General features: G+C 43.9%; 2 protein-coding genes across 4 annotated transcripts; both read right to left on the reverse strand.

Moving 5' to 3' along the window:
- Positions 1 to 3200: 3200 nt before the first annotated feature.
- On the reverse strand, positions 3201 to 6396 carry LOC111647439 (coiled-coil domain-containing 92B-like). 2 transcript variants are annotated; one of them, XM_023397040.1, is made up of 4 exons: positions 6046 to 6396; positions 5504 to 5652; positions 5303 to 5350; positions 3201 to 4427 (listed from the first exon to the last, which is right to left on the reverse strand). In XM_023397040.1, the coding sequence occupies exons 2-4, from the start codon at positions 5631 to 5633 to the stop codon at positions 3712 to 3714; spliced, it is 894 nt and encodes a 297-aa protein (XP_023252808.1). In that variant the 5' UTR covers positions 5634 to 5652; positions 6046 to 6396; the 3' UTR covers positions 3201 to 3711. The 2 variants fall into 2 exon arrangements, with proteins under 2 accessions (XP_023252808.1, XP_023252809.1); XM_023397041.1 differs by lacking the exon at positions 5303 to 5350.
- A 714-nt stretch (positions 6397 to 7110) lies between these two features.
- LOC111647445 (F-box only protein 40-like) lies at positions 7111 to 11876 on the reverse strand. 2 transcript variants are annotated; one of them, XM_023397047.2, is made up of 9 exons: positions 11792 to 11876; positions 11141 to 11177; positions 10417 to 10984; positions 9637 to 10148; positions 9367 to 9546; positions 8381 to 8622; positions 7906 to 8037; positions 7504 to 7786; positions 7111 to 7414 (listed from the first exon to the last, which is right to left on the reverse strand). In XM_023397047.2, exons 2-9 carry the CDS (start codon positions 11141 to 11143, stop codon positions 7187 to 7189), a joined length of 2148 nt encoding a protein of 715 aa, XP_023252815.1. In that variant the 5' UTR covers positions 11144 to 11177; positions 11792 to 11876; the 3' UTR covers positions 7111 to 7186. The 2 variants fall into 2 exon arrangements, with proteins under 2 accessions (XP_023252815.1, XP_023252816.1); XM_023397048.2 differs by lacking the exon at positions 11792 to 11876 and adding an exon at positions 11539 to 11766.
- Between the last annotated feature and the right edge of the window lie 47 nt (positions 11877 to 11923).

The following is an 11923-nucleotide window of genomic DNA, read 5'->3' on the forward strand; positions in this document are numbered from 1 at the left end:
TGCAAAAACAGATCTCAGCCATATTTGGTGACCTCAATGGGATCTGATATAATTTTAAAATTAAACCTGTATAAAATAACAGATGAAATAAACTGCATTTTTTATTTAACAGCAGCTGAAAGTCTTGTTTCACTGACTTACATTGGTTTGAAGTCTCAGCTTGTTGCAGTGATGTAGAAGTGTAGTGTGGTTAGTATTCTGTCATATCACTGTGGTTATAGGTGCAATATAGCACCTCAGACTACCCCCAAACCACTGTAGTCAGAAGAGAAACTGATCCGAAACTCTCATCCAGAGAGCGCAGCGAAACTCTGAAAATATCAAATGCATGATCACTTTGAATCAAGCCGCTAAGTATAAACTGCAAAAGGTTTTGTCGTTGTCACATGTGTGTATCTGTTTGTGTGGCATGTGTGAATACAAGCAGCTAAGAGCCTTAGACAACAGCTGATGACAGGAAGATTATGAAGTGTTATTTCAGCGGTGTCACCTTACAGTGGAAAGAACTGGAAAACCTCATAGACTGAATCTCATCAGATGAGCTCTGGAATGATGCTGGATATATGGGAATCCTGAAAAACAGGTGAAAAGATACGATGAGTAAAAAAAATGCCTCTAAGTTAAATTTGTTTGCTACATAAAACTGTCTAAATCAAAACACTAAATAACTGAATAGACACCATTTTGATGTCTTGGCACCTAATTAGAGAGTAACACTCCTTTTTCAAGCTCATGAGGAAACAGTTGCAGCAGAAAAACATGTGCATATATCTCAAACAACAGAACAATAAAACAGACCCAATATGACATTGGTGAAATCAATCTGTGGGTCCTACCAGCCAGTGCAGAGAGAGGGGGAGACTGCCAGTCTGTGTCATCATCTCCAGTCTCCTCTGCTGAAATCAGTGAGCTGAGTTTCTCAGGCTTTCCTCCACAGCAGGAGGCTCCCCTGTCCTTGCTGCGAAAACCACGTTACACAAACTGTGTGCATGTGTGTGTGTGTGTGTGTGCCTGTCTGTCCTTCATTGCTGGAGAGCAGCTGTGAGAGAGAGCCTGTAGGCCCTCTATTCACACACATGCACATTCACACACTTAGTACCTATCCAAGTCCAGAAGAGGGCAACCTCTCTGCCGTTTATGATGTAACTTCCTGTGCTTACACCAGTCCATGCACTCTCTATCAACCTTGAATGTGAGCACGTGCACAAGGTGTATAAATAGCGGCAGCATGGGGGCTTGCACATCGTCACATTTGTTTTCCCCCTCGTGAAAATGACAGGCATGACACAGCACGTCTCTCTCCAAGCACAAAGTCCTGGAAACAGTATTCAGTCTCCGGTCACTTTGCACACTTTTATTAGGCATGAGCTGGAACACAGCTCTTTGGTTGCCATGGCAGCGCTGCAGAGATACATTAACATTCTGAGCACGGTCTCCAAGACAACTGTGGGAACATTCTAGAACGGGACGTTTGCTAGGAGACGAGTTGCAGGTGTACGACACACTGAATACAACATGTGAGTAATGTTGTAGTTTTGTATTAGTGCTTGAATACTTGAAAAGTGATTGAATGACTCAATATCTCATCATAATTGTCAATAAACGAGTCAATATAGAATCACAGTCTATAAATGGATTTGAAAAATGTCACTGTAAAGTTATTTAAATAAATACAATTGTAATTTTTTTTTCTTTCAGTATATTTTCATGTTCATTTACCAACTCATAATGCCAGTTTTTCTCCACAGTGAGTTCATTTCATTTTTTTTTTATCATTTTCATTTCATTTGTTCACTGCGTCTTTTATATCATTGAATAACTAGTGGCCTATGTTAATAATAATAAAGATTCACTTCCGCACACGTCTATGTCATTCAGCAGGGTGTCACGTTGCAAATAAATCTGTGTAGTAGATCCAAATGCAGATTCCCCAGATGAAGGACGGTCAGAATGTGAGTCATCACAATCATCCTGCATATATACCTCCTCTGAGCTCTCCACCCCCTCCCTCTTTTCATTTAACTATGTCAACACTGCATGGTGCACAAACATATAATGAGAGTTTAAAGTTTAAAGCCTCTATATGTGTCGAGTTTTACTTTCGACTTCTTTACTTCTACTTTACATTTTCATCCCAGTCAAGGTGAGGTTTAGGTTAGGTTGTACTGCCACCCAGTGCCAGGATTTGAGATGAAAGCGTATGGGTTTACTTGAAGTCCCCCTCTCTAGCATCAATAAGCAGTATATAAACATTTAATGAATAGTTTATAGCACACTACAGCAGATTTAAGTATTTATTCATGTATGTGTTCACCACTATAACTCCCCCTGTGAGCACCAATAACTGAATTCTGCTGTAAAAACATAATGAATGACAATGTAGTAAAACACATTTGTGATAATATAAAACATGTTTTCATAGGAGAAGTTGTAACTGGTTACAAATGCTGCACATTCATAAATGCTTAATATCCTTATAGCAGCTTACAGCTACATCATATTGTGGTATAAACTGTATGTATACTGCATCTAGGAGGATTTAAAATAAAGTGCGACCTGTTAAGGTTATTATTGATTCATCTTCAGATTATTTTCTTAATTAAACAATCAGTTGTGTGGTTTATAAAATGTAAAAGTATGTGAAATGCCCATCACAATTTCTTAGTTAAATGTGACATTACCACATATCTTTAATTGTCTGAGCAATATTCTAAACCCCAGAGATATTCCATTTATAGTAATAAAATACACACCTAACGTGATTGATTGATTTTCAAAGTAGTTGCCCACTATGTGTCTGTTGATCGACTAACCAATCAATCCAATAATTGTTTATGCTGTAGAGCAATTTGAGAAATAACTGTAAAAACTGCAACTGGGGTCTTGATACAAAACCTTGAGCACCATGACAACCATCTGCTGATAACATAAGACTTCTTTCTCCATATAAGACATTTTGTCGTCACAGTCGAAAAAGCACAGGTGCAGCTAATAAAATGAATGATGGCTGAATTCCATTTAGCTGCTTCAGTTTCTGGCTCTTGGTATTGTACATGCTGGCTCACTGTCAAGACTCACTGGGGCACTTACACAGAACAGAGCCATCGTTAATGTTATTAGTCACACCTGTGCTCCTACTATCACAAGTCAAAATGTCAAACCTATTAACAACTTGAAATCAGACAACATGACAGTAGAAATGCTGTTCTGCCATTACTAGGCACATTGCATGAATTTAATAAAGTGCAAATCATACAAAATGTCCCTTTGCCTTCTTGAGTGACTCTGAACCTGGATTCCGGCTGCTGCAGTGAAAAAGCAGTTGCCACTTTGAACAGTACGGTGTAAGTGTTCATAGACTCAGAGGCAAGGCTACTAATTACAGGCAAAAGCTGTGATCAACAGTGTTAAAATCAAAAGGCATCCATACGAAACGGTACCACTATTCAGTCTTTCTTGACCCACTCAGTTCTTCAAATTTTCAAAGTAGCATGTTGTACCTTCAGTGTGTCAGTTTCCGTTAATACGTCTATGTGTAGATCACACATTCTTGTGCAACTAACTCTAAATATCTAACTCACTTCCTGAAATCTACAGATAATCACAAGGTTACAGCTCTCTCATCTTAAGCTTTTTCTAGAATAACTGCAGCAGATGTTGATTGATGTTGGCCGAGACCCGCTGGAAGACAACGTCGCCTCTCCATCTTCATCACAGAGCAGTTTCTCCCTCTCCTGCTCCCATGTCCACCCTCCTGTGCACCCTGCTGTCTTCTATATCCTCCCACTCATCCTCCATCCCCTCTGCATCCTGCGTTCTGATTGGCTGGTTCAAGCGAAGGAGGCGGTATCTAAGTGGCACCAAGAAGAGGGCAGGGTCGGGCATTGTGTGTGGCCTTCGCGGTGATGTCACTCTCTCCTGTGGGACGCAAGCTCTGACCATCTCCTCCCTCAGGGTGACACGCCTCCTGTGTCTCGCCTCTGGTTGGCTGGGAGAGGCCGGAGGAGGTGGTGACAGAAGCCAGTCTGAGCCCTCCCCTTCATCATCCTCATCCTCCTCATCCTCATCCTCCTCTTCCTCCCCTTCTTCTTCATCCTTTCCTCTGGGTTCCTCCTCTCCCTCTGCAGCAGACCTGGCGCTCTGCCGTTGCTGGAACAGTTTTAAGCGTGCAGTGTGGAGCTCGTGGCAGAGGGTCGTGGTGGTGACATTTTGGCGTTGCAGCTCACGACTCAGCAGCGTGATCTTGTGGCTGCGGCGTTTCAGTTCGTCCAGGAAACGACGCTCTTCTTCCCTGAGGCTCCTACCGAGCGCTGATGTTCGTGCCCGGCCGGCCCGCAGCTCCCCGCGCACAGCGACCATCATACACTGCTGGTCCTCCAGGAGACGCTCTGCAGCCTCACAGCGTGCTGCCAGCTCTGCTTCCTCCTCTGAGAAACACACATACACACATACAGTAAGGACTGCACCATATATGCACAACACACACAAACAGAGCACAGGGAGGATGATGAGGAGATCACTCTTTGGTCTGTTTCTCTACAGCCCTCATTTCATCTGCTTCATCAGTCCTTCTCATATTACACTTCGTACTCTCTTTTCATAGTGCTTTTCTGTCCTCCTTCATTTGTTTTATCACTTAGTGTAAATGTGTGTTATAAATAAATAATACACATATACATAAAGTAAGTTTACTGCTCTATGATTCAGAGATCACTCTGCACATCTGCTACTTTTGCTACATCTATCTATCTATCTATCTATCTATCTATCTATCTATCTATCTATCTATCTATCCAACTTTTTCTCTCCCAACACTGATGCTGAAAGCTTCTGCCAGTGCTGAGTACCTGCATTACCACTATAGAACTCATTGCTGATCATTTTTATATAAGGTGAAATGATGCTAAGGAAGCTCTGGCACTAAAAACTAACTCCATACGCCGCTGTGACGGGATGAATGCAGCTGATATCAGAATGTGTCATAGCCAGTCGCTTCAAAAAGTCAATATCAGAGTAGGCACTGGTGCATCAATCAGTGCATCCATATTCGTAATGATAAAAACACATATGGAACCTTACACAGCTAAAATATGAGTAAATATGATCAGAAATAATGTTTATTGTCAAGCAAATGACTATAAATATATATTTAAAAAATGTACAACATTCAACAGCTCATCATTGTCCCTCTATTGTCCCGATCCGCCTCTGCACAACCTTTCCTCTCAGTAATGATAATATAAGATTTCAGCATCTCCCACATATCATTTCTCCCCGTCAGCAGGGAGTTGTAATATCTTACCTGCTGTGTTTCTGTCAGGAAACCTGGAGTCCAGCTCACAACTTAGCTCTGCAAACAGCAGCAGTGGAAGCACAAGAGGCAGACAGAGGGATAGAGCCAGAGATAAGCCAGGGTGACAGACAGACAAGCAGACAGACAGGTAGTAAAGTGATTAAGAGACACATAAAGAGATGGAGAGCAGCAGGTCACCGGTAGACTGACCATGACAGCGCCTCTTCAGGTGTGTGATCTCCAGTTGCAGACCCGTCAGCATGGCCAGGTGCTCCTGCTTCAGGAAGGCAATGCCTCTCTCCACACTGGCCACCTGCTGCTCCAGCCTCCCAGCATCCATGGCTGAACCCCCACACAACCTGCACACAGATGTTGGTATCTGGATGTATTAGGAATTCCCTGTAGAGCTCTTTACATCACAGTGGTGTCCCAGTTTGAGCCCTGACATACAACAGTGCTTGGATAGTAAGTGTCAATTCCATCAAAATAGAGTGATGAACCATCTGTTAGTCTGTTCAATAGAGGGATAATATTGTATCTAACCACTAAAGACCTAGCTTATGTTACAGTGCTGTCTTTCTGCAACATTTAAGAGGTTTATTGGGTAATTCTCTTGTAAGCTTATTTGCTGAAGCCTACTCTCATATTTCATCTCATTCGCCCATAAAAAGCTTTATGGTTTCTGCACCGTTGGTCAGTAGTGCTCAGTGTCTACCTGTAACTGTACATTCATCACTCTGACCGTGGCCTACCGTGATACTGAAGCGGTATCCTATTCAAAGCGTTTCTCATGGATCCCCGTATCGCACCGAGATCTCCGTCCTTGATGCTGCAGAGATGGAGAAAACAAAAGGCTCGTGCAAAACGTCCAGTCTGCAAACTGACGCTCGTTTCTCTTTAAGCTCCGGGGTGAGACGCTTCACTGTTGCAGCTGAATGGCGTTTCTCTAAGTGTGAACGGATCCTGCTGCAGTCAGTCGAAATAACCTCCTCATAACCTTCTGCTTGTACGTGCAGTACGGTGCCGCTGCTGTATTCACAACAAGCAGCCCGGTATGAGGGGTGATCAGTGCCACGAAGCAGGAGGAGGAGGAGCTTCATGGAAATGATGGTAGGCCACCAGCTGTTGGCAACAAGACAGGGAATAGGATTTTGTCTTTGTAATTTCCTAAAATGATAGTGACTTAAAGTGTAGACACAATGTAGATTTGTTTTCCACCAGTCTTTTGGAAAAGTTTATGCATCATATGAGGCTATTCTTACATATTCAGAGGCAGAAGTGAGCTCTGCTTGGAAAATAGTGCCGATTCGCAGAGTTAAAAATATATTATCATTGTTAGTGTAATTGAGTATTAGCAGTATTGAATGTTGTAGCTGGCTGAGGTGGCACCAGTTTTAAAGTTCCTCTCCAGACATGTTATAAACCAAAAAGACTGCTATGATTAATATTTTGTTTAACATGATTTTCACACATTGAAGAATGAAAATGAAGACGTAGCGCTGCCCAGAGGGCGTATTATAACCTCTTGTCTTGTAAATGCAACGATGGCTGAAGCTCTTGTTTAGCGACTCTCCTAGCAAGAAACTGCGTTTGGCGGCAGAGAAAAGTTACAAATATCCCCTTCAAAGACAGGAGACAATTTAGAGAGGGGATGCATGCGATGAAGACGCAGGGAACTGTAGCAGTTTATCCTCCAGATTCAAATATCATAATACAGTTTGTATGTAGCAGTAAATTAATTAAAGCTGTACATATAGCCTGGGCCATTAATCCCATAATACTGAACATTAGATGGATCATTTATAAGGAAAACTGCAGAAGTTCAGGATGATTTTATTTATCACTGTAAATAATACATAAATAAATAATTTAAAGAACACACAGCAGGAAGTGTTAAACCAGTTTCTTCATTGTTGCCATCTGTTCCCCTGTGAATTGGTTGATGAGGCTCGTTCTCTCTTGGCTGCGCCCCTGTTTCATGCTCATGCTGGGGAGGGGAACAGGCTCACTGTGCACAGAGGCCTCATAGTAAGGACAGACTTTTAGATGAGCAGATATAGGAGGGATGTCGGCCATACGCCAAGAATCCACTGAGGAGAAGAGTCGACTGAACTCCCACACCTGGAGGGAAACAGGAGAAGAGTCAGGAGGAAAGAAAAACATGCATCACAGTTAGCGGTGGACGGACTGGATGATTTAGTATATCTCACAGGTTTGGCCCTCCACTTGGCTCCTCTGTGTGAGTAGGTCTTCCTCTCCCAGCGGAGGGTGACCATCCCTCTCTCCTGCAGCAGAGAGGAGCACACCTGCCTCATGAGCCTGGACACCAGAGCCAGCTGGGACAAGGACAGACTGTCCAGGAAAGTGGCCACGTGGCACAGCACCTCGTACGGCAGCGAGCTCAGAGAGTCCTCCCCTCCTCCTGCCTCACCCCCCCCCTCTCTCTGAGCGGCTTCGAGGGTCGGACGTAAGCTGAAACTCCTCAGCTGCTGACTGTAGTGGGAAAAAAAAAAAAAAGATGATTTGTTCACTAAATTAAATACAAGCACAAGAGCAATATGATATTTTGTAGACCCAACTATAGGAATCGGATCACTGTGAGTTCTGCTCACCTGTAGGAGACGGTGGCCTTATGTGTGGAGGGCTGAAACCTCCTCTGGCTGTAGGTGCATCCCAGATACGCTAGGGGGCATCTCTGCTCGAACCATCCACTTAGACATGTCTGGATGTCACTGTGGACGTTCCTGGAAAGGAGATGATGATTATTACAGTCATTAAACTCACTTCACATGTCTCACAGCTAAGGAAATACATTCATGTTCTTGTGGGGGACAAATGTAAAAGATAGAAACAGGATTTGTTCTTATTTTATATGAACAGCAGCCTATTTATTGTCCCAGTTGACATTTCCAATCAGCTGCATCCTGTTCCTCAGACAAATCAACATGTATTACTGTAATGTTAGCCCTTTGAGATAAGAGAGATAAACTGATGAAATGACACATGTGATAGGAGTAAGGAGATCAGCAGAAGTCACATTCACACCACAAACTCAAACAGGACCACATCAGTACTGTTGACAGACACCTGACGTGTGTGGCGAACTCTCTGCGGTGGAAGGTGTGGCCACAGAGGAAGGAGAACACACAGCTGGCTCTGCTGTGTCTGCTGTTCACACTCTCTGCCTGCAGCTGCAGACGAAGCTTCAGCGGTCTGTCCACCATCACCTCCGCCAGAGTCGTCTTCCTTTTGAACGGAGCCGAGCGGAATGAGTGCGTCTGTGTTCCCACGTCAACATAGAGCCCATCGGCTGCCTTTGACTGGCTGATCTGCATGGAAACCAATTGATCACATGACCTGATTAACTGTAGGTAAAGGCCATACACCCATTTTTGCATGTATTTTCAGTCCTAAATCATTTTAGACACATTCCAGGATGTCACTGTTTTCCATTCATTTCCATGGTGCCTAACAAATTTGCTGTATCAAAACAAATTGTCGCTAGACTTTTAGCACCAAGTGACAAATCCAGTAACTTTTTTTTCCAGTAACCTGAGCTACTTTGCGAGGAAGAGAATTCGAGTATTACTCCTTTAAGGCTTACACATTACTGCTGGTTAACATGTACTTTTAATGGGCCATATTTCAGTCACAGTTTCATACTACATAAATAGTTTGGCTCAGATCTGGCCCAGAGCCATCATAAAATCTGGGCCAAATCTGCACAAGAGACCTGGGCCGGTGTCCACGGGCCAATACCGGTGTGGATCAGATTTTTTGAGTCTTGGAGTCCAGATCCGGAATTGATCTGGACTGGACTGGAGCCAGATCTGGTCCAATTGTGTGCCAGGTCTGGATCCATATCCGAACTGGATCTGACCCAAGCGCTTAAATGCTAACTCATTTCTGAGTTTTAGGACTCACTCCTGCAGCACTCCATACATGTGGTGATATGTGTCCACAAAGTAAAACACCAGACATACACTTTACTAAATTCCACTTTCATCTCCCTCATCTGGTTATGCGTACAGTTTATATAATTTTATTTATACTGTCACAGATATCTGACTGACCTTGTGACCCATGACCTCCTTCTCAGCGTAGCCCAGCAGGGTGGCTGCTGCTTCGTCACTGAACCAGTCGTCTTCTTTGACCCCGAGGTCTGATGTGTCCACGCTGCGAGGCTCGCTCTGAGCCCTCGCTGCCGTGTCATACAGATGAACCCGCCGCCTGTAGTGATAACTGTCAGGGACCTTATAGGACGAAATACATAAGAATATACTACATTAGCATATGAACACAACAGTGGCTGCAATTATCAGAACAAGGCAACTGTCTTGTACCTTGAAAGAGCGCACGGTCTGGACTGGAATAGGCTCCAGGCTGCCATAGACAAAATCTTTGTCCCTTGGCGTGCAGGCCTCGATTTGTCCGAAGGCGATCAGCATGCGCCCATGATGCACAATATACATGTTGTACTCATGTGGGCTGAGCTCCTGCCCCAGGCGCTCCAGCACCCCCTCCTGCCACGGGGCCTGCCCTGTCTTACTTGTGTCTGCTTGATGGCAGTTTTCCTCTTCCCTCTCTGTGTCTTTGACGTCTGCACTTGGTTTTTTCATCCCGCGGTCTTGCCTCTCAGCCTCTTTTGAATCTCTCTCACTCTGGGCCTTCCCCTTTTCCCCAGGATTTGGGTTTTGTTTGGGATTGTCTAGGTTCGCCTGAGCGACGGCACAGCCACCTCTCTCCATGCTGAACATCATCTCAGAAAGGTTGTATGTCTCTGTGCTGAGGACTCGCCGCTGTCCCGCACTGTTCTGTACAGTCTCTTCAACAGTATTCTGACACAAGCTGTTTTCTGCAGGAATGGATGTGTGGGACCCATGGGAGAAAAAGACATTAGATAAACAAATTGCAATATTTCATGTGGTTTGAAAGACTGAAGGTAATGTACATGTGCATATCAAAAGTTTTTTGAATTTTAAAAGTCATCCGTATCTTATTAATCTCACATGATTTAATCCTCAGATTTTTGCAGTTAAAAGCCGAAAGACGTTGGTTTATTAGCAGACATCATTTTGTTAAAGGAAGCATCAGTGTTTTATTGATGATTTGCCATGATTCACCTTTACAGGCATCAATGTTTGTGGCACCATTGACAAACCCTCCCACTGCCGTCTCTTCTTTCTTCTCCTCCTTTATTTCCTCCACCTCTTCCTCCTCCATCAGCTCTGGATAGAGGGGCTTCATTTTCAGGCGGCTGTAAAGGTCTGACTGATCAACCATGGCCATGGCAAAATCCAGAGCCACTTCATCCCGCCCCTCATTTTCCTTCAGCACATTCTCCTGCAGGGTTATGTCACTGTGTGGGTTTGTGTCATCAGTCGGCCAGCGGAGCCACTCCATGGAGCAACACACCACGCTGGCCGGACACACCTGGAGGTGGGCTGCCTGCGAGGAGCGGGGCAGGTGGACCGGGCAGCCGTACCCAGCGTTGAGGCAAGGCACCCTCACGTTAGGGCAGAGCAGCAGGTGATCCTCCTCTTTACACAGGTGGAAGAGAGCTCCACAGTGCAGGCGGCAGGGGACGACTGCACAGCACACAGAGACCTCCACCCGAGCCCTGCAGCGCCGACTGTAGCAGGAATCACAGTGGACATGCTGCCGCACCTTGGAGGCTCGAGAACGATGACTCTGATTGGATAAGAAAGAGAGGGAGTGAAACTGAGATGAGAGAGTAGTTAAAGAGAAGCATGGGGATAGAAATAGAGCATATTAAACATGGTGCATCAAGGCTGTATGATTAATCCTAATTTTAAAAATGAAAGAAGAATTATATCTGTGACTCACCATATTAACAGCACTTTGAATCAGATGTTTTGTTATCCTGCAAGAAAATTGACATACAGATTTAAACTTTAACCATGAACCAACGTATTTGGCAATTTAAAGTTATTACGGTTCATCCCGAGGGAAACATGAACATCTGTACCACAAATGTAAACCTCATGATGGCGCAAGAGGAAAAGTCAGAGGATCAGTCACTAGACTAACACTTCATGTGACCATGGATTTCTGTCCCAAATTTCACTGCAATCCAGCCAATAAATGTTGTTTCCATACGGACTAGACCAAAGGTCTAAAAGTCACACAACTAATCAGCAGTGAAAAAAGACAGTTATGGGAAGCATTTGCACATTTATGTAAATTCATGCAAAAACAATGTTACTTGGCTCGGAAGCACTCACCTTGTTACTGTGACATGAGCTGATAAGCTCAATGTAAATGGTAAATTGCAGGCCTAGTGTTGTTCAGTTGTGGCACTGTAAATATCTCAATCAAGCAGAAGAAGCAACTGAAATATTTTGCTTCTACAGTTTTATTACTTGTTAGAGAAGTTTCACTTCACTGCTTGCAATTTAGATAAACCAAAATAGACACTATCGAAAGACTTCAACACATTCACAACGGGCTCAAACCTTATCCAGACAAAGGTCTTACCAAGGTGCTGCCGCAGACGTGCTCTTTCCTCTCTTGGGTTTTATAACATTGCTTTCAGTCCCTGTGCTCTTTGAACTGGCGGGTTAAAATTAGCCAAGCAGCACCAACAGGTTCAGCAGGAGAAATAACTCC

This window comes from Seriola lalandi, unplaced genomic scaffold (assembly GCF_002814215.2).
Source record: "Seriola lalandi dorsalis isolate HSWRI2012SDOR001 ecotype SW California unplaced genomic scaffold, Sedor1 jcf7180002054995, whole genome shotgun sequence".
In the NCBI taxonomy this organism is placed as follows: Eukaryota; Metazoa; Chordata; class Actinopteri; order Carangiformes; family Carangidae; genus Seriola; species Seriola lalandi.

Excerpts from the sequence above, each read along its gene's own strand:
- LOC111647439 (XM_023397040.1), bottom strand. The coding sequence starts at position 5,633 with ATGGATGCTGGGAGGCTGGAGCAGCAGGTGGCCAGTGTGGAGAGAGGC. Across the intron at positions 5,351-5,503 it reads CCTGAAGAGGCGCTGTCATG|AGCTAAGTTGTGAGCTGGAC; the intron begins GTCAGTCTACCG and ends TGCTGTTTGCAG. Across the intron at positions 4,428-5,302 it reads TCCTGACAGAAACACAGCAG|AGGAGGAAGCAGAGCTGGCA; the intron begins GTAAGATATTAC and ends TGTGTTTCTCAG.
- LOC111647445 (XM_023397047.2), bottom strand. Across the intron at positions 8,038-8,380 it reads GAGTTCGCCACACACGTCAG|GAACGTCCACAGTGACATCC; the intron begins GTGTCTGTCAAC and ends TCTCCTTTCCAG. Across the intron at positions 7,787-7,905 it reads AAGGCCACCGTCTCCTACAG|TCAGCAGCTGAGGAGTTTCA; the intron begins GTGAGCAGAACT and ends TTCCCACTACAG.